This window comes from Periophthalmus magnuspinnatus, chromosome 24 (assembly GCF_009829125.3).
Source record: "Periophthalmus magnuspinnatus isolate fPerMag1 chromosome 24, fPerMag1.2.pri, whole genome shotgun sequence".
Classification (NCBI taxonomy): domain Eukaryota; kingdom Metazoa; phylum Chordata; class Actinopteri; order Gobiiformes; family Gobiidae; genus Periophthalmus; species Periophthalmus magnuspinnatus.
Genome location: NC_047149.1, coordinates 19,091,244 through 19,114,109, shown reverse-complemented (window position 1 = coordinate 19,114,109; position 22,866 = coordinate 19,091,244). Strand labels below are relative to the sequence as shown.

Below are 22,866 nucleotides of genomic sequence, written 5' to 3'. Positions count from 1 at the left end.
CATCATTAACATTAGCAGTAAAATACAATAAAAATGTTCCCATTTCCAGTACATGATGTTTCCTACAGTCCATACCAGTATAAATCATTAAGGTTTTTAGAGAGAATACAGAACATTACAAATGAACTAGACTGGTGTGGACACATTTTATTATCTAAAATATACTTTTTCAAATTTCTAGTAAAATTACTCAAATCTACAGACAGTTTTAGACTGCCTGGAGCTGGTTCCACTGTCTGATGGTTTGAAAAGAAAAGGCTGCCTGAGCAAAGGTGTCGTAACGGTGCGGATAGGACCAAAGGATGCAGACCAGAGCAGTTTTAACAGTGTTTATTTACAGCGGTGAAAATGCAGTCTTTAAACAGGTCACAAGAGCAGGTACAGGAACCGGGGAGCGGGAGACGGGTCAGGCGGGTGCGGTGCAGGTAGAGGCGGGCAGGACAGGACCAGGACGGGGATAGAAGCAGGTGCGGTACCAGGGCGGGCGGAGCAGACGAAGACCAGAGCGGGGAGCGGGTGACAAACCAGAGACCAGGACCGGACAGGAGACGAGACGAGCAGGAGACGAGACGAGCAGGAGACGAGACGAGCAGGAGACGAGACGAGCTGGAGACGAGACGAGCAGGAGACGAGACGAGCAGGAGACAAGACGAGCTGGAAGCGATACCGGGACTGGAACGTGGCGGCAGGAGCTGGGCGAGTAGAGGCAGGAATCTGGAGGGTGCATAAATCCAAATGAGCATTTGCAGGAAAGTACCATATAACAAAGCTTAGCAAGAAACATTCACGTTTTACACGCGGACGGTCTGGCACCGAGTGTAGACTGCCAAGCCTTCTTGTACTCAGCAGCAGGTGGTGGTGATTAGGCTGATGCACCCCAGGTGTGCACGGGAGTAGTCAGGCACTCCACCCAGCTCCAGACACACAGGTAGGGGAGGGGGAGAGAGCACGGGAGGACAGGGAAAACTGACATCATGACAGTACCCCCCCCTAAGGTCCACCTCCTGGTGGACCCCCAGGCTTGTCAGGATGAGCGCGGTGGAAGTCTCTCACCATGTCGGGGTCCAGAATGCGTGCCCTGGGCACCCAGGATCGCTCCTCCGGACCGTAACCCTCCCAATCGACGAGGTACTGGAGGCCCCTACCACGGCGACGAACGTCAATCAGGCGGCGGACGGTGAACGCCGGGTGGCCGTCAATGACTCGGGCGGGCGGTGGGGGATCGGCCGGAGGGCACAGGTCGCTGGTCCGGACTGGTTTAACCTGGGAGACGTGAAAGGTCGGATGAATCCGGAGAGACGGGGGTAACTGGAGGCGCACCGCCGATGGATTTATGATCCTCATGATCTTAAACGGTCCCAGGAATCGGGGGGACAGCTTACGGGAGTCCGTCTTCAGCGGGACCGTCTTGGCGGAGAGCCAAACCATCTGGCCAGGTTGGTATACGGGCGCCGGGACACGGTGGCGATCGGCCGTCGCCTTAGTGCGCGCTCCAGCCCGAAGAAGGGCCGCCCTGGCCTTCTTCCAGATCCGGCGACAGCGCTGGAGATGGCGCTGAACAGACGGGACGGCGAGGTCCCTCTCCTCCGTGGGAAAGAGAGGGGGTTGATATCCCAGCGATGCCTCGAAGGGAGACATACCAGTGGCGGAACTCACGAGGGAGTTGTGAGCGTACTCTATCCAGGGCAGGTGAGTACTCCAGGTCGCGGGGTTGGCGGAGGCTGTGCACCGTAGGGCCGACTCCAGGTCTTGGTTGGCCCGCTCCGTCTGCCCATTAGATTGTGGATGGAACCCGGACGTGAGGCTAACCGTGGCCCCCAAACTGTTGCAGAAAGACCGCCATACCTGAGAGGTGAATTGGGTCCCTCTGTCGGACACGATGTCCACCGGGATGCCGTGGAGTCGGAAGACATGACTGGTCAGCTGGTCGGCAGTTTCTTTGGCTGTGGGGAGCTTAGGCAGGGCAACGAAATGGGCGGCCTTGGAGAAGCGGTCCACAATGGTGAGAACCACCGTGTTCCCCTGGGAAGGGGGAAGGCCCGTCACGAAGTCCAAGGCGATGTGGGACCAAGGGCGACGAGGAACTGGGAGAGGATGCAAGAGACCAGAAGGGGGGTGAGTGGGAGGCCTTGGCCCGAGCACATACCTGGCAGGCGGCGACATAAGCCCGGGTGTCTGTGTCCATCGTGGGCCACCAGAAGCGTCTCCTGAGGAGGGAGAGAGAGCGACCGGCACCAGGATGGCAGGCGAAACGGGAGGCATGGACCCACTGGAGCACCTGAGACCGGACAGAATCGGGAACAAACAGTTTATCTGGAGGGCCGTTACCTGGGTCGGGGTCGTTGGTCTGGGCCTCTCGGACGGTGTCCTCGATATCCCAATGGACCGCGGCCACCACACACGAGGAGGGGATAATTGTTTCTGCGGTGACCGGGCTATCCTCCAGGGCGAACTGGCGGGAGAGGGCATCTGGTTTGACGTTCCGAGATCCGGGGCGGTAGGTGAGGAGAAAGTTGAAGCGGCTGAAGAAGAGGGACCAACGAGCTTGACGGGGATTGAGGCGCCTGGCGGACTGGATGTACTCCAAGTTTTTATGGTCGGTCCAGACGATGAATGGTTGCTCCGCCCCTTCGAGCCAGTGGCGCCACTCCTCCAAGGCCAGCTTTACGGCAAGGAGCTCCCGATCCCCCACGTCATAATTGACCTCGGCCGAGGACAATCGCCGGGAAAAGAAGGCGCAGGGACAGAGGCGGTTGTGGGGGTCGAACCTCTGCGAAAGCACGGCCCCCACTCCCGAGTCGGAGGCGTCGACCTCCACGATGAATTGCCGTGAAGGGTCGGGCTGGTGCAGGATGGGAGCGGAGGTAAATAGTCTCTTAAGCTTCTCGAAGGCTGTCTGCGCCTCAGGAGACCAGGCAAACTGCAAAGCAGGAGAGGTGAGTTTAGTTAAGGGCGAGATAACCCTACTAAAATCCCGGATGAAACGTCTATAAAAATTGGCAAAGCCGATAAATCTCTGGAGCTGTCTCCGGCTGGTAGGAACGGGCCACTCAGTGACAGCCTGGATCTTTTCAGGATCAGCTCTTACTTGGCCCCCGCCCCACAATGAAGCCCAAAAAGCTGACCTCCTCTGCGTGAAACTCGCATTTCTCAGCTTTCACGAACAGTTTATTCTCGAGGAGGCGCTGGAGAACCTGGCGAACGTGCTGGTGATGCTCCTGGGGGGACCGCGAGAAAATCAAGATGTCATCCAAGTAAACAAAGACGAATCGGTTAAGGAAATCACGGAGCACATCATTGATGAGGGCTTGGAATACGGCAGGGGCGTTGGTGAGACCGAAGGGCATAACCAAGTATTCGAAATGTCCCAGGGGTGTCTTGAAGGCCGTCTTCCATTCGTCTCCCTCCCTGATGCGCACCAGGTGGTACGCATTCCGCAAATCCAACTTGGAGAAGATGGTCGCACCGTGGAGGGGCGTAAATGCCGAGTCCAGTAAGGGAAGCGGGTATTTATTCTTTACAGTTATATTGTTCAGACCCCGGTAATCAATGCAAGGCCGCAGGGATTTGTCCTTCTTAGCCACAAAGAAGAACCCCGCTCCCACGGGTGAAGTGGACGGGCGGATGATTCCGGCAGCCAGGGACCCACGGATATAGTCCTCCATTGACTCGCGTTCAGGTTTAGACAGGTTATATAGCCTGCTAGATGGTAGTGGGGCACCCGGCAGGAGGTCAATGGCGCAGTCATATGGGCGGTGGGGCGGTAAAGAGAGGGCCTTGCTCTTGCTAAAAACCTCCCCCAGGTCGTGATATTCAGCAGGCACCGAGGACAGATTGGGGGTGTCTGGGGACGGATCAGCGACAGGAACGGACCTCCCGGCCGGAGGGAGGGCGGACCGAAGGCACTTGGCGTGGCAATCGGGACTCCAGCCCGAAACTCCGCCCCTGGCCCAATCGAAAACAGGGTTGTGGGCGCGTAGCCAGGGGTAACCAAGGACCAGAGGAGAAGCGGAGGAGGACAGGACATGAAACTGACGGTTCTCTTGGTGGTTGCCGGACAGAATCACGGTGACAGGTTCTGTGATGTGAGTGATGTGCCCCAGAAAACGTCCATTGAGCCCCTGGGCATTTAAGGGGCGTTCGAGGGGCTCCAGGTAGACCCCGAGCTGCTCCGCGACTTGGGCATCAATAAAGTCCCTCTCAGCCCCGGAGTCGATAAGGGCGGAAACGCATAAGGTCTCTGTGCGAACGCACAGGGTGGCGCTGAGCCGCAGTCTATTAGAAGAGTCCAGGATGTGTTGCTCGCCCACCAGTACTCCCAGCGCTACTGGTGGGCCCCCCCTTTTGGCCGAACTGGGCAAGTGACCACATAATGTCCGCGCTCACCGCAGTAGAGGCAAGCCCCGGCCAGACGACGCCTCCGTTGACGCTCCTCGGCCGACACAAGGGTCCTGTTGAGTTGCATGGGCTCATCCGGCGGGGGCGGGGCAGCGCGTGGCTCCGGCGGGGCCGGTGACCGGCGTCTCTCTCGGCGACGAGCCCGTAGGCGGTTGTCTATACGGTGAGTGAGGGAGATGAGGGTCCGCAGGTCGGGGGGTTCGTCCCGGGAAACCAATTCATCTTTCAAAGTCTCGTTCAGGCCCCGCACAAACACAGCCCGCAGCGCGCTGTCCGTCCAGTCCAGCTCCGCCGCATGTGTCCAGAATTCAATGGAATAATCCGCTACCGTCCTGGAGCCCTGGCTGAGAGTCAGTAACCGGGAGGCAGCATTGTCCTGGTAGTGCGGGTGGTCAAACACCAGCTTAAACGTGGACACAAATTCATTAAAATCCAGGCTATCCACAGACGTCTTCATTAGGCGCGCCTCTGCCCACTGGAGAGCTCTGCCCCGGAGTAATCCACATATATATCGGATCTTGGTGGCCCCCGAGCTGAAACGAGAAGGGCATTGCTGGAACATGAACTCGCACTGGAACAGGAATCCGCGACAGAGGTGAGGTTGTCCAGCATACGGCTCCGGATCCGTGCCTCTCGGCTCCGGGAGGCATGGTGGCGCTCCAGCTGCAGCAGGCGGGGTGACGAGGAGCGCGGCCACCTGGTGGTTAAGCTGTGCCACCTGCTGGGACAATGTCTGATTTAGCTCCAATAGAGTTCGAATGGATTGTTCGTGCTGACCCAGCACCGCCTCGGGGTGAGAGTGCGTGAGGCGGCGCATCTGGTCCGGATCTGAGCCTGCTTGGTCCATAGTGGCCAGACCGTTCTGTCGTAACGGTGCGGATAGGACCAAAGGATGCAGACCAGAGCAGTTTTAACAGTGTTTATTTACAGCGGTGAAAATGCAGTCTTTAAACAGGTCACAAGAGCAGGTACAGGAACCGGGGAGCGGGAGACGGGTCAGGCGGGTGCGGTGCAGGTAGAGGCGGGCAGGACAGGACCAGGACGGGGATAGAAGCAGGTGCGGTACCAGGGCGGGCGGAGCAGACGAAGACCAGAGCGGGGAGCGGGTGACAAACCAGAGACCAGGACCGGACAGGAGACGAGACGAGCAGGAGACGAGACGAGCAGGAGACGAGACGAGCAGGAGACGAGACGAGCTGGAGACGAGACGAGCAGGAGACGAGACGAGCAGGAGACAAGACGAGCTGGAAGCGATACCGGGACTGGAACGTGGCGGCAGGAGCTGGGCGAGTAGAGGCAGGAATCTGGAGGGTGCATAAATCCAAATGAGCATTTGCAGGAAAGTACCATATAACAAAGCTTAGCAAGAAACATTCACGTTTTACACGCGGACGGTCTGGCACCGAGTGTAGACTGCCAAGCCTTCTTGTACTCAGCAGCAGGTGGTGGTGATTAGGCTGATGCACCCCAGGTGTGCACGGGAGTAGTCAGGCACTCCACCCAGCTCCAGACACACAGGTAGGGGAGGGGGAGAGAGCACGGGAGGACAGGGAAAACTGACATCATGACAAAAGGTCGAGAATCTTTTTGGAACTGTGCAATTTCAGTTCACAGAGACCAAGTGGATCAGTTTGAAAGTTTAATACATTTTTTCAATGTAGGTGAAGCTACATTATTATAATTTTGAATACATTCAAAACTTAGTGTTACTTACAAAGGTGCCTTTAAATTAATTGGAAAAAAATGTTTTAAATTAGAGTTGTTGGTTTGCCTAGTTGTGTTATGTCATCTGTTCTCAAGAATAATACAGGAATCACACTAACAATTTAACCTTTTGCTCTTATAATCCACTACATATCTAGAATCCCATCATATGCCGGCTCCATGTTAAATAACACTGACACGCTTTCCATCAGAGCAGTACACCACATCTGCCACCAGGGCGCAGCACTGAGCCCACTCCCCGCGACGAAAACACTCAAATCAGCAGTGCATGTAAGAATATATGAGGATTTAACGATGCAGCAAAGACAGCTGAATCCGAGGACAGCAACAGCGGAGGCGTAAACGGGGACATGACACGGGGTGACAGGGGCACGGAGGACACGCCACTGCGGCCACAGACTAACCACACCGGGCTGAAGGCGAGGAGGATGCACGGTAAGTGAAGTCCACCCGGGACAGATGCATGCTGTGCTTCTGGGTCTTTATTTTAAACACGGCGTTAAAGCAAAGGTTATGGGGGCGATTCTGAAATGGCGTCGAGTTAAAACGAAAAACAACAACAACATAGGGGCCAGTTAGTTCCAAGTTCTGGGGGAAAATAAACGAAATTAGGCTACAAATATTGTATAGAAAGCCTAATGAAACAAGCAGTCGTGTATCAGTTGCATGTTTTTGGGGTGTAACATTAACAAGACCTTTTTAAATCACAGAGATAACACTCATTTATTGCCTAATATAAATTCAATGTGTAAATAATCGCCTACATCCGTGCGTAATCCCGTCAATTAATTCCAGTTTTTGTAGCGCGCGGGACTGGCACGCGCAGTCCCAGAGCATGTTACGTAGCCAAACGTGAGTGCACGCGCAGCATCATCATCATCATCACCATTTTAGGCCACAACCTTTTTGACCGAGCACAACACATTACCACACATTTCATTAAGATTTCGACACATTCCTCATCCATAATCCTTTTATTTTTCAATGTTAGCTCTAGATTTCCTGTAAAACTAGGTCACAGTTTTGTTTAATTTACCAGGGCACCCTCCTCCAAAGGGTAAAATTCATTTCTGACTCAATTGAAAGCCTCTCTTCATCCCCCCAGGAACATTCTCCAAATACTTGGTTATGAAACAGTTTTATCCAATTTGCCTGGATATCTTTTGCAATCATTCCTCAAGTGATGTCTATTCAAATAACCATGTAATAACAGCTAACGAATACATCAGTATCAGTTAATCAGTGTTAAGAGGTTACACAAGAAATAAACACATTATGTTATTGTGTATTTTGGAATTTTTTATTCAATAGTTTTACCGTATTTTACTGCAGACTCAATTTATTTTTGTGATTTTCATTTTGCTTGACATCAGCTCTTTCTTTTCTAATAATTCCAGGACCACCATGAAATGAAAATTGTACCAGGTTTGAATTTATCTTAAGAAGTAATAAAATATACGGTCTTTTAGTTGTGTTTGATTCTAGTGCACATCTCAAAGTAAACATTTGGTCACACATGCATACCTCTCCTCAGGAAAATAAAACAAAACAAAAAAAAATCAGGGATCTAGTACATTACTGCCTGGTCTCTAATTCCCTGAAGATGGTGTTTTTCTCCAGACAGAGGATTAAGTCACATGATCAGCCATACCTCGATGTTCAGAAGCTAGAGAGAACCCAAAAACTTTTACAAGTGATTTTTTTACCTGATTCAGAGGACGTCCTATGATTAAAACTTGGAAACTATTCATTTTTCAGCTGTGGAGGTGAATAACGGTCTGCTAGAGTGTGATGGGTAACAAGCACAGCAGCAACATGGACAAAGACACAGGGACCACACAAGGACAGGACCCAGGAGCCAAAGACGCTATTTCAGGTAAACTGGACCCTAATGTATAGTGTATTATAGTGTAGAGTTTATCTAAAAAGGAGATGCGTAACAGTGGTGGAGGAAGTACTCAATTTTGTTACTTAAGAGTACAGATACCAGATCAAAAAAATACTTAAGTAAAAGTAAAAGTATCACATAAAAAATCTACTTAAGCAGAAGTATTAAAGTACCTGTTTAAAAATGTACTTAAAGAATAAAAGTTTAAGTATTTTGCGCAGTCTTCATCTGATAAAGCTTCAAATGTTCTGACTTTGGTAAAGAATTTTGTTCAACAGAAACAACAGAATTTATTTTCTAGTTGTTTTTTTTTTTTTTGCATATTTTTATTTGCTCAAAGTAATGTGTTAAAAATAAACCCCTCAGACTTTTCAGCAGGTCTCAAACAATAATAAAAAAATACTTTTCAGTTCAGTTAAAAAATGTAGTTGAGTAGAAAGTGCAGATACACGGTCTCAGATGTAGTGAAGTAAAAATAAAAAGTATCCACTTTAAAATGTACTTAAGTACATATACCTACATTTTATATTCAAGCCCTTTTACTACTTTTACTTCATTATGCTCCACCACTGCTATAACTATTGCAGAAGTGAAACTCTTTGAAGAAAACTGTTTGGATGATGTACTGATGACAACATTTGCAGATAGGAAGTTTTAGAAAAGTACTTCTTATGCCTGGACAGATCTACCTATCACATTATGCAGACTTAAACTCAATTATATACCACGTGAGTATAGCAACTTGTATATAAAGTCTAACCTTTTTAATCTTACACATTATTTTTCTAAGAACTGCTGGAGCACACCGGAACCTGCTGGGGATAATGCTAAGCTCTGGGACAGTGCCTCTCTGTACTCATCTCTATACTTACACAGTTAAACATACAGTAACAGTACATCTGCTGTGTAAAAGCTGTCTTATGTAACAACAGTTGTATCCAGTTGTGAGTAATTGTCCCAGTGGAGTTTTAAGGGGCCCATCTGACAGGGCTGATTGAGGCCTGCTGAGTAAACAGGCTCTAAGTGTGCCTGCTTTAACATGTTTCACTTTGTAATGACACTACATGACACTCATACCACACCTCTAAAGACCCAGGGGAGGGGGTCTTCAAAATGAAGGCAATGCAAGCTTATTTGTATAGCATGAGTCGTACACAAAGTAGTTCAAAGTGCTTTACAGAATAAGAAAGACATTAACATCACTATATTATCAGAAAAAAAGAAGAAGCTTGCAGATTAAAAACCAGTGAACAGGCCATTAAGTTTAACGTACTGGATACAAATGCATGGATAAATCTCTCCAAGTCTGCTTTAGACATATACCATTGATTTTTGCTATGTTTTTAGATGGGAAAAAGCTGCAGATGTTATTAATTTGATGTGGCTGTTAAAGTTCAAGTCTGAGTCCGTTATTACACCTAGACAAAGCAACCAAGTATATTCCTTTTTCTTTTTTTCTCCGTTTCATTTACCAGATGTAGTAGCATAACCAGCATAAATTATATAGTGCCGCATTACAATAGGTTGTGAACTTGTGTGGGATGTTTTTAGTTGAGTTGCTAATGGAAACAAGCCAACAAACTGTATATTTATTGTGTCAGATTATTCAGTAAGCATGCTTGTTGTGTACTGTGGATATGTTATCGAATGGCAATAATGTGGTACTATAAACTTGACTTTGAGCAATAAACATGAAGAATGTAATTTTGATGTCACAAATGTTTGACATCCTTTAAAACAGTTATTATTTATAAAATATAGATACGTTTAATTCCATACTGTGGAAAATTCCAGGCAAAGCTTCAAAATCTCAAGAGCCAAGCAGATGGTGAAAAGTGGCATAGCGTAAAAGTCAAGATACCTGCCCAAGGGGGACTAAAATGTAGCTGTTAATAAGACAGCAGCAGTTTCCTAATTCTGAAATGTTTTTTCTGATAGTGAAAAGGTCACAGCTCCACTATTATATTGTACTAGAACTGTCACGATGAATACTATGTCGATTTGTCGCTTGATTAATGTTAGATGGAATACTCATTTTTGGGGGTCAATATTTATGGGTACTTTTTTTGTACTAGTAGTGAACGTTTTGGTATTTTTTTCATACTTTTCTGAAGCTTTGAGCTGTAGAAAGTTGAATAAATAACTTCTATGACTCATTAAGTCATTTATTTATTGCATGTTCATTAACAATACTGTACATATAGAATAATTTTTTGAGGAAATCCTGCTTTAAGATAATCGTGTTAGTTCCATAATGGTAATCAATATTATCATTTATCGTCTATATTTACTTTAGCAATATATCACCCTTTGAAATGTGTTATCGCGACAGGTTTACATTGTATCATTGTCCTAACAGAGTACATCAGATTTGGATACGATCGTATAATGCCCACTATTATTTGTTTCATCAGCTGTCTACTGTTCTCAGACTTCTCAACATTTTTATTTTTATATTTTGGCAGTGTAATTAATTGGTAAGATTGAACCTGCATGTGGTTGTTGTTTGTAGGAACCGTCTCAGGAGATGGAGGTCTCGTCCCCAGTGCAGAGCTGTTGGTGTCTCTTCAGTCCCTGGGAGAAAACCTGGACTACACTTTGCTGCCACAGTCCCTGCACCAGGTCTGTGCACTGTGTGAATAATGTGTCTCTCAGCTCATGTTTTACCTTTGCATTTCTCCCATAAACATTGCTTTGCCATTGTGTTTATCTTTGAGTACAATAAAAACATAGAATAAAAAAAATGCAATATTAAGTAGCATGCACTTATTCATATTCTTAGCTGTTAGTCATCTTTTCCCTTAGGGCCATATGAAGCAAGCGCTACTACGATTGAGCTAAAAATAGTTCATTTCTGTCTCGTGCTGCACAAAACCACAGTAACATCCAAACAACAGCACTGTGTATCAGCTGTTTATAACTTACACTGCAAAATCCATTCATTTTAGAGACAAAAAGAAATACTGATACTGATAGAATGCTGCTATTCAGTAACTTTGTTCATTTCCTTGCATTGCTCAAAAGTAATACACTATTTTTCAAAATAAAACAAAACATTAAATTCAATTCATATTATACAAAAATCCAGTTTAATTACTGTTGAAGCTCATAAAAACAGGGCCTGTAACATAATGCCTATTTTAAATAGAAAGGCAAGGCATCTTTGTTATAGAGCACATTTATACATAGCTCAATGTGCTTTACAGTAGAAGAAAGGAAAAAGTCACTCAGATTACAGGACTAAAAGCAATAATTAAACGAAGAAAGTTACATAAAAAATGAAAGCATACAGGATAAAAAACAGACGGTATAAGAAATAGTCAATTTTTATATCATTATTAAATACAAATGTTTTAATTTGGGTTAAAATTGCAAGTGAATTGAAAGTATTACAGTGGTAAATCAGTGGACAGACTATTCTTGATCGTGGTTAAAGTAGTGATGTGAAACAGACGGTTAATCCGAGCATAAGCAGTCCCATGTGACTCCATGTCTCACAGTGTCTCTACCTCCTGGTTCGACTCATGTGATGTGGGCTGGAATCTGATGAATTTGAACAATGATAATAATATACATTTAGTTGGACAGGTCAAGTAAACTCAAGCATCAGCCGTTGTTTTCATTTACAACTTTAATGCGTATTTGGTTATGTTGCTTTCTTTTTTATTTAACTGATTAACACACTGAAATAGAGAACTCTGATGCACTGAAAATGTTTGTTATAACAATAAAACCAGCAAATCCTGTGACATGTAACATCTGACAGGAATTTACTTAATATTAGTATGCTTTGATTTTGTCACAGACTAGACATTTAAAAAGGAATTCACATTTTTATATTTCATAATATATTTTTTCCTAATTGTGTAGCCCTATATTTAAATGTTAAAAGTATGTCAACAAAGGTCTCTGCTCTAACGTCTGTGTAACTCCTTATCTGTTATCTGCTTCCAGATCGCAGAGGCCTACTCTCTCCAGGAACAATGTATCCTTTCAAATCCACGTCAGCCGTTATTTAATATCTTGATGTTTTTTGCGAAAAGAGGTTTAGAGTAATATAAACATGCAAAAATACAATTAGTGTAATACTAGTTGTACGCTGCTTGCTACTACTGCTTAGGCATGGGAAGATAGCTCTGTCTAAAGGTCAGTAAAAACACAATGAAATCCAGTTCATGCATTGTAACAGTATTGGTCATTTACTGTACTGTTCACAAGTCTAAATATGTCAGAAATGCAGGTTGTAATTTGCTAACAATCAATACTATATATTGAAGAAAAGATGTAGAAATGTTGTTTCTTTTAGTTTCAATCTAGGTCTACATTTGGGAGGAGTTTTCATTGTCAGACCATCAATGACCTCTATTTATCTGCAACAATGTCCACACCATAATTGTTATTCATTGTCTGACTTTGTTTATAGTATTACCAGGTGTCGTCTACTTTACATTTGGCTAAAGTAAACCTGTAACCTGCTAAATTTCATTGAGTGTCTCCAGGCAGGCTTCTGTTACTGCCCTATATTCTACTTCTGCAATTCTAACACATAACTTTGTCCACCTCCAACATGCATAGTGTAACAACCCAGAAAACAGAACTAAACATTTAAAAGAGGAGCCTGATCTGTAGTACATCCCCCTGTGGCTGGGCGCTGTCTGTTGTTTGGCCTGAGTTTGTATCGAGCTGTGGGAGTTTCCTCTTCACTGTTTGGGCTGTCTCCATAGAAACGGCTCTGGGCTGAACCTGCTACACACAGGGAAGTTTGTGTTCATGTTCAAGGCACAATGGAGAGTACTTGGACTTCTTCTAGTGGACTTGAGTTGTATATGTAGGATTTTTAATACCTATAGGCCTATCACAACGTTTCCCTATCTATGTACCCAGATATAAAGTTAACATGTTCAGATAAAGGATGAATTATAACACTTGAAACAATTTTCCATAAATACAGTATACAAAAGCGTGAGACAAAACAATACACTACAACTTCACAAATCTGACGGGATGAGCAATAGTTTAAAAAATGCTGATTGTGATTAGAGGGAATGCGGGGAGCAGACAAAAACATTTCCAAAACAATAAAAGATAACGCGGTGATCTAAATGTGTAATGTGTGCCAAATAATATCCATTTTCCTTAACTTTACTGTGTTCAGACCAGTTGGCCATTCAGTTTCTTGAGCTGGAGAAGCTATACCATGAACAACTCCTGTCCAACCTCACCGCCCTACAGGAGAACTGGGGTACTGCATCTGTATGATTGTGCTATACATAAAGGGTGTTTTCCCAACGCCATAGTCATAACTGTTTGAGAGGAGTTCTTAGGAGGAATTCACTGTATCTGAGCCAAAGGAGGGTCCCAGAGCGCCTCCATAAACATTGGAATGCATTTGGCTAAAATACAAGAAATGCATCATGCCCTGATACTGCACAGTCCTGCTTTGTTAAGAGACGAATTGTAGTTTTAAGCAACAACAGTTTAGATCTAGATACACTGGGCTCTGTGCATATATTCAAAACCAGATATTTGCAGAAGTAGTTCTGGCATGTTTTTCATAAATCATGTTTGATCATTGTTTTGCAGAGAGTCAGTGGAAGGAGAAGAAGTGCGATGAGGGAGTGTTGTCTTCAGAAGGAGACAGTTACATGGACACTCTGACCCAAATCTGCAGGAATCATCTCAGGTTAATCAATGACATTAAACACAAGCAATACAACTTGTATTAAACAGGCTATTGATATATGATGAAAAACATACAGCTATTTAAAACAACTACTACTCCTTATGACGTAATGAATCTAATTATATCAATACTTAAATATACCTAGTAATAAGTCACTGTATGTTAACTTATTTATTTGTTTTTACAGCTGTTATCTTTTTTTTAATTTAAAGTGTCCTTCAGTGCTGTGTTTGTTCATATTCGTCCCTGTACCTCTTCTCTCTGAGTGTTATACATGTGCAGTAAATCACTGTTTGTTTTATTATCGATTCAGAAAAGACAACAGCTTATTGACTAAGACAACTAACTTGCTTTCATACCAGATCTCTATGTAGGCTGTTCACGTGCTATTGAAACCTGCAGATAAGCATTAAAGCTACCATCTGTAATTAGATTGGCTGACCCTCCCCATTGCATTCTCATTTATCTCTACTAGATGGTATCTACTTTACTTCTGTCTGATACAGTGCCATCTTTTAGCATAACAAAAGAAGACCAGAGAGCACAGGTGAGTCTGAACAAAGGTCAGGTAAAGGGAGGGGGGGCAGGTTTCACATCTGACATCTACTGGTGAAAAACTAAAAGAAACTTACAGATGGCAGCTTTAAGGCTGGGTTAATATTTTAGTCTGTTGATTCTACATGAACTATTGTTTGTATTATCTTTCTAATGTAGCTTTTTCTTTAAATTTTGCTCAGTCCATCACCGTCATCCAGCAGTAACCTTGAGCAGGTAAAGTTAAAACTGTTTGTACACAGATTTTCAATTATAGAATTTTATATCAAAACATGTTTTTATTTTTATAGAAGACACTGGCTTCAGTCTTTAAAGACATCAAGAACAAGAATGATGTGCTCAAAACCTGCCAGGATGAAGGTAATCTCTTATTAATCTTTTTCAAGATTACAGTTTTATTTCTTTATAAACATCACAGAACTAATTGTATTATTTCTTAGGTTAAATGTTTTAATATTGACTGTGATATTTTAGTAAAAACACCAAATGAACCTCACTAAATACACCTATAAGCACACAATTTTAATGGAAATTATTGTGAATTAAGACGTCATAATCATAAGTGAATGGATAAATATGATTTTTTTGGTCCTAACAAAACCAAAGTCTCATTCTTTGTTTTGCTTCAAAATAACATTCTTGTTTGTCTTTAAGAATTTTCTACCTGCCTCTGGGGCAACATGCATCTAAATTTAATTTCCTGGACTCTTCCTGAAATGTAAAGTAAAGGTTTTCAGATTGGGAGAAGACTTTCTGCAGACATTGTTGGAGTCCCAGTTCATAACACATTATAAAAGATAGACCTACTACACATTCAGTGAATTGTCCTGTAGTGCACTGATATCATGCGGGGGGGAGGGGTTTTGCATGTATATCTATTGCGGAATGTTCAGACTTTACCATAGTGACATAATACACACATTAGCAAACACTGCCAAAAAGTTTTAACATTAAAAGTTTAAGATAAGTCTGAAAACTCAAGAAAAATACTAAATGGATTTAAACAACATATTTTAAGGAGCCTGTGAACAAAACAAGCGTCAGTTAGCATCACCATTTTAGAATCTGTAAAAACACTCAGTTGCCGCCGCTTTAGGCCTTTTTAAATGACAACACGCATTCAAATATTTCAATCCATGTTTTGACTGGTTTGTTGCTATAACGTCAACATCTTCCAGTGAACAGGTTGAAGTCCCTGCTGATGGAGGCTAAGGGCAGGGCTAAGTTCCCACGCTCTGAGTCTGTAGATGGCGCTGTAGAGGAGATGTTTGAGGAGGGGCAGGAGGTGGAGGAGGAAACCACCCCAGAGGAGGAGGATCTCAGGGTGGAGTGGCCCACAGGAGTACCCCAGGCCTCTGAGAAGGACCTCGCTAAGCTCTCCACCAAAGAGGGGGTATGTCTGCATCATGTCCAGAGAATTGCAAGACTTCTGTATTTCCTTTGTCTTGGTCCTGGTTATTGTCTGACTTAAGGTTGTAATTTGACATAGGCTTTTTTACTCCCGGTATAGTTTGGCCTACAAAGGTTTCTTCCCAGTGGTATCCATGTTCAAAATAATACATTATTAGGACGTTTGCCATAGTGACAAACAATTTAAAACAAAATATAATTTCTTTTGAATGGGGAAATCAATGGGGTCCTCAAAATCTGGGACTGGACAGGGATTAATTTGGCCTGCAGGACCTGGTTAATGGTGCGTTCCAGTCGTCCTCAGAGCTCGGATTTTCCAACTTGTACATGACGAATTGAACATGCTGCGATCTCTGAATTTTAGCTTGGAGACTCTGAGAACATTTCAGAGTCCAAGTTAGAAAATCTAATATAACTGTGCCCTGCGTTTGGATAAAGTTTGATATCCAAACTGGTAACTCCTACTTGAGAATTGGGAGATGGTCAGAGGACTCCCACTTCACATAAGAGTTCAACTGTGACATGTCACAGTGCTAAAAAAGTGCATTTGCACCAATACAAAAATGATGTAAACACTTAATTTACAGTAGGTTAATCCAACAATGTTTTTTAAAGAGTTTAAAAACTTACAGACATTTGTTTAATGTTTACATATATTTAGCCTTTGATTTATTGTCAGCCATATTGTTTACCTTCAAGTCAATTAAGCTGGAACGCTCCAAGGTCAAAACTCGAAATGTTCAACTGGCAAATAGCTGACCTCCCAGTTCCCTGGAACACAGCAAAAGCTTATAATTTATGGACATGTTTCTAGTTTCTGATATTAAACTAATAAGAGAAACCATTTTACATTTTAAACAACAAAGATCATAAAACTAAATTGAGAAAAGGAGGTTAATCATAAGGGTGCAACAACACTTGCATCGGACCTCATCAATACTGGGAGTAAATCTTAAACTAAACCTTTACTATAACAACACCAAAACAAGTCTGCAGCAGGACTTGGGTTCAACACGGGACCAAACCAAGACAAGTGTGAATGCAGCCTAACTTGACAATGTTGCCGAAGTAGTGAATTTGCCGTGAGTGTTGGCTGGCATTCCCTCACATCCTGGTACACCTTATCTTTCCTTCCTGTTCCATCTCCATTGTGTTTTATTTTGTCATCACCTCCACACAGTCAGATCACTAACCTTTCCTGCTTCTTTCAATCTTTACTTGCTAAACCTTAAGTACGAATCTACATAATCTTTAATCTGCAGTAAGAAACCATGTAGTATACTGATATTGGTCCTCTTCATCAAAATCCCAATAAACCGGTTTAACTCAAATCAAATAATTATATGGAGACGGCTGCAGGCACAGTAAGTAGTTATATACTGTGGAGTGAACTGGTGAGGCTGTCAGCATTTCAATCTGATATTTACAGATTTGACTTTTTTAAAACCGTAAAAGAAAAATAACATAGTATACGTTTCACAAGTCACTATAATCCTATGGAAGGTGATCTTTAGTGCAATGTATAGAACTCATGCTCAGATACAGTTAACAGAATGTATAAAGTGTGATAATGAGCTCTGACCTGATTAAAACGAGTGAACACACTGCAGTGAAACCGAGCCCTTTCTGCAGCTGTTAGTCTTATCTATAGACATTGTATATGGGCTGTTAACTCAGAGAGGTCACTGGGTCAATTGTGTGCTGACGTTACAGTGTTTTATGATTAGTAGCTATTATGATGTAGTGGCCATGCAAATGAATTGATCTAAATATTTCATAAACACCATGTACCCATTTACATGTACAGTCTGTCTGTTGGGTTTGTGAATTATGCAACCAAAAAGCAGAACAAGCTCCTTACTTATTTGCCAGATCCAAAGACTGAAAACAGTTGCAATAAACTCGAATAGCCTTTCTATATTATGTGTTGTCGTAACGCTAGGCACAAGGGACCAAAAATACAGAACTCAGGGAAGTTTCAACAGTGTTTATTTACAAGGTGAGGGTTGACAAATGGTAGTAGATCAGGCGGTGTGTCGGGAGCGGGGAGTAGCCGTGGTCCGGGGGAAAAACATGAGGATCTGAATCTGAGACGAGGAGTATGGTACCGGTACAGGGAAGCAGGGTCGAAGGCGGGAGTGCTGAGCTGGTCCAAGGAGCAGGATCTGGTGAGGAGCAAAGGTAATCCGGTAAGCACGTAAAAAGCAGAAAAAACCCATGAACAGAGCCAAGCGAGGTATATTCACGTGAACTCGCAGACGATCTGGCGCAGAGTGTTGGGTCCTAGGTGCAGCTGATGATGATTACTTCCAGGTGTGCAGGGAGGAGCCAAGATCTCTGCCCAGCTCCAGACTCAGACATGTGAGGGAGGGGGAAAGGACAACAAGCGAGGCAGGACAGACCGGGATCATGACATGTGTCCACATTATATGGCAAGAAATGGCCTCCTAGGTCCAGTTGAATAGGTTTTTGTTTTATTTGATTGAAAGCAAATAAAAACACCTTTTCATTTTATCTTTATGAACATAAACAAGGCAGACTTTTAATCAGAGCCAGAGCAGGACTCGACTTGACTAAAATTTGATTACGTACCCAGCAATACCTTAAAATGACTATGAATATTTTAAATTTCAGAATTCATCCCCTGATGGGCTGGTGTCCATCCTGAAGCGGAGGAGAGCATCTCTGGATGGACTGCCTCCGCCCAGCAGCACTGCCACAAAACACAACACAAAACGCAAAGTCCGATTCAGTGAGCCAGACGATGTCATGGACCACGGTATTTAAGAAGAATAAATTACTGTTTTCTTAAAAAATGTTCTAAACTTCCACTTTAAGAGGCTAAGTTCTTCTTAAATGACAGTTGTGCCTAATTCTCCAACATCCAGCTACGAACACCACGACACTCATTTCCATAAAAATGAATATGTATTTAGCGATAAACACTCTCTAAGCTTCCATATATGGTCTACATTATGACATGTGAAAGCGTGAGGGTGAGAGTGAATGAGGACGTCAGGTGGCGAGCATCTACAGGCTACAGTTGTTTTAATGAATATTTAAGTCACTAACATTTTGAAATAAGTGAGAACTTTCCTTGTATTTATTGCACTTTCTGTGAGTAGTGGACCCACGAGAAATAATGAGGGAGGAGAGATGAGGTGGGGCCACATATGAGTCATGGGGGCCACGGGGGGTGCAGGGGTGTTGAGTCCAGGGCGTTGAGTCCAGGGCGGTGAGCGGGCGCAGGTCTGTAACAGTGGTCCATATGACGAGCACTAGGGCTGGGACAGGCTGAGGCTGTCACTGCAGCCTAAAGTCTGTTAGACCAAATAGAACACATGCTCTATAAAACTATAAAACTATTTGTACATGTTATTGTATGACATAGTAATATTTTTTTTTTTTTATAATTTAATAAAATGTATAGCTTGCAATCAGGGAAGAATTTTAATATTTTGTTGCAGTATAGACTTAATAATATTCTTAAGCAGCTGAAGTTTTGTTCTTATGAGTGCTCCTGAATGTTTGTAGGATTTGTTTTTCCAGAAGAACATTTACTGTTAAAAAAACATTTTATGAATGCCAAAAATGTTTGTAAGAAGGCTTTAAGTACAAATTTCTTCATAAGAGGGCTGCATGAATGAGGCCCAATAATTACACATTCTCAGTGTTGGGCATCTTACTTAAAAAATGTAATTAGTTATAGTTACAAGTTACTTCTCTCAAAAAGTAACTGAGTTAGCAACTCAGTTACTTTTTGGGAGAAGTAATTAGTTACTAGGCAAAGTAACTATGCCGTTACTTATTATGTTTAAAAAATAAAAACACAACAGATGTGAACCTTTAACATTTATTTCACTTTGACAGATTGCAATTATATTACATTTGTTTACAGTTACATTGTAGAATGTATCAAAAATAAAAAATAAAATAAAACAATTTTGACTTTAAGTGCAAATAAATCATCATGTCACAATTTCAGACAACTAAACTTCAAGTATTTTATTCATTAAAATAAACAATAACAATTAAGTGCTTTCAGTATAATACTGAAAAAAATCATTGCAATGGATTGCAAAACTAAGGCATTAGTTTATCCAACTCTTGAACATTCATTAAAAGATCCACACAATCCCTACTAACATTGATAAATATTTAATTGATTTGGTGAATATTATATTATATTTCAACTATGGTATTTTTACACATTTGGTAATTTCATATTCCACTCTTTTCAGATGAAGTTGGAGGGGACTCCTGTCTTATTCTGCTTTTTCTGTGTCTGGTGACTGTGGTGATCAGCCTGGGAGGGACTGCACTCTACTGCACCCTGGTGGACACATATTCAAACATTTGCATTGACTTCACTCAAAACGTGGACTTCTACTTTTCATATGTGCAGAGGTTTTTCCAAAGGCTCGGACAATGGCTGCCCTTCAGAACTTAAGAGAACTGCTATCAATCTGCACTATTAAACCACTGGTGAAATATCTAAAACATTCCACAGCAGCCTAACCTCCTGACCACAGTCCTGTTTACGAGTGGTCACTCCACTCTTCCTGGCAGGTTGGCCTATGATATTTGTTGGACTATAAGACCATTTTGTTATTGGTCTGTGTAAAACCTTCCTGAAAAGAAGCCAAGATGGATGACGCTCCTCAGTTTGAACTGGTATATGTTTACCTGCATTATTATCCTAAACTGCGTTTTTTTTAAACTGTGGAATAAAAGCTATCCTTTATAAGAGAATTTGATTTGACATTATTGCTGGCTGTTTAAAGCCTGTTTTTGATACATCTGGATCCTCCTCTGTAATGTTTTTTTTCTGTGGAAGTGTTTAGAAGTCTTTAGAATTTAATATGGTAAACGCAACAAACCAGTTCTTTGCTTGATTTCAGAGAGAGAGAGAGAGAGAGAGCGAGAGAGAGAGAGAGAGAGAGAGTAACCAAGTAAGTGTACTGATTCTTCAAAATACACAGAGGTCAAATGTATATGATTATACTATTCCAGTACTGAGTAACGTAATCTCTGAGGTATGTGAACTATTCTAATCAAACAAAACAATATTAGAAAGTTCCTACAAGTTCAGTCTAGATAACTAAATTAACTTCCACATTGTTTAAACGGTTTAGGCAAAACATTAACATGTTCAATGGAGTAGCACAATATACTGCAATTAAAATAAAAGTAACATAAAAGCTGATTTGATCATACTGAGCATAGAAACAATTTATTTAAAAAAAGTAAATGTATGTTTTTTTACTACCTGATGCTGAGTACAGCAAATGCACAAGATTGAATAAATTTATAATATTGATCTACATCTTGCCTGTGTTCAAACTTGAATTGTGTTAGAGGAAAAACAGAAAAATAAAATGACCTTCTTGGTACCAAATATTTTGAAAATTGAGAATGTGTCCAATGCCCCAATGTGATGCCACAATGAGTCTTTACTTGTTTTACATTGACTTCAAATGTTACACAGTTTAAAATGCAACAACAAAACAAAAACACAAAAGAGATCTTAGGTTTAAAGTTTATTTAAAGTTTCTGTCACTGTTACACGTTGTGTTTATAATATGTTTTAATGTTAAATGTAGCGTGTTGCTAAATCATTATGATGAAATATATGATAAAACCATCACCCAAATATGTGATTAGGATTGATTAAACCATAGCATTTCTTTTAAATCAAAATCTTTCCTTATTTTTTGTTGAGAAAACACAAGTAACGCTCAAGGTCATTACTGTCGATGTTGATGTTCTTATGGATGACTTTGGCCCCAGCCTTCTCAAAGGTTTGAATGGCAGATCTACCAAGAAGGAGCAGCATGTTTTCCACTGGAGGTCTGCCCTCTTCTGTCTTGAACCACAGGTAGACTGAGTGCCCTCCTGTTCCCTCATTCAGGTTTACAGGGGTGTATCCCTGCTGATGCCACTGCTGGTACTCGCTGTCATTAGTGGAGATCTGCAGCGTAGTTAGGGCTCTCTTGGCGTCGGTGGTCTGACGATACCACAGGAAGTTGGTGCTTTTTCCACAGCACATTGTATTGGTGGTATCATCAATGCGGATGTAGCCTGCCCCGAAAAGGGCCACATCTACACCAAAGGAGTTGGTGGCAGTGACGTCACAGATGTAGGTCGGCTTCTCTCTCATCACCCAGAGGTGCTGACAGCTTCCATCGCACCAACTCAGGTTGAGCCCAACTCTCTCCATGCCAAATTTCATCTTTAATGCCTCATCATCAATGTTGGTGGAAACATCGAGACTGACGATGTTTGTGTCAAACTCAGTGCTGCCGCTGAAGTACCAGAGGAAAACCTCTCCTCCAGTAGACAGGTTTCTGTTAACCTTGGTGTACCCTGCATTGATCAGGCCATCACACATCCCATCTTCAAAGCTGACCTGAATCCTGGTGATGGGGTCTGCTTCAGAGTTCTTTTTGTACCAGATGTGTACAGGATTTCCACCTGGGTTCAGATTGACATTAATTTTCTTAAAACCTCGGGCCTGCAGGTTTTGTTCCTCAGCCTGATTAAGAGACACTGCAATGTCGGTGATATATGAGGCCATGTTTGCACAGCTATAAGAAAGAAAACACAAATTACATACACATTTATAAGTTATAGACTCAGGTTTCATTGAAATTAATCAAATATTTTAGATTATGATCAAAATAAAATGTAATTAATAACTTACCTGTTATTGAAGAAGCTGGAAGTGGAAGTGTTGGAAGCTGGGAGAGTTGGAAGAGTTGAATTCTGATGTGGCCTTCTTCATGTCTCCTGCGTTTATATAGGCATCAGAGAGGTGTGGCAATGTGGTCGTGGGTTGAGCCTTGATAAGTTTTCTTTTGTTAATTTAGTCAGAAATTGTGAAATGTGACCAACCCTTTCCAAAGAAGGGAAGGGTTGACACCTGGGGGTAATTTCTGGGGAAATGTTATTAACGTTGAATCATTTTGCAATGAGCACATCTTTCAAAGGTGAATTGTGTGCCATGTACTCATGTATAGAATAGTATAGAAGTGAAGCAGAGCAGAGTATGGGTATAGATCGTACTGAAACTCCTCCATCTGTTTGTGGCTCGGGCCACATGCTGTGTCCTGACCAATGAGCCCCAGTGAGTGCCACACTCTGCAGGTGTTGAGCCTGCAACACAATATTTTTAAGTGACCCTTATCCTCCGTCTTACATTTGGTAA

General features: G+C 42.8%; 1 protein-coding gene across 1 annotated transcript; it reads left to right on the top strand.

Moving 5' to 3' along the window:
• The first annotated feature begins 6,363 nt into the window (after positions 1–6,363).
• On the top strand, positions 6,364–21,064 carry cnstb (consortin, connexin sorting protein b). The gene is made up of 11 exons (XM_055232445.1): positions 6,364–6,558; positions 7,882–7,999; positions 10,524–10,633; positions 11,966–11,996; positions 13,167–13,253; positions 13,595–13,694; positions 14,432–14,465; positions 14,540–14,609; positions 15,428–15,642; positions 18,294–18,438; positions 19,901–21,064. The coding sequence occupies exons 2-11, from the start codon at positions 7,915–7,917 to the stop codon at positions 20,107–20,109; spliced, it is 1,086 nt and encodes a 361-aa protein (XP_055088420.1). The 5' UTR covers positions 6,364–6,558; positions 7,882–7,914; the 3' UTR covers positions 20,110–21,064.
• The last annotated feature ends 1,802 nt before the right edge of the window (positions 21,065–22,866 follow it).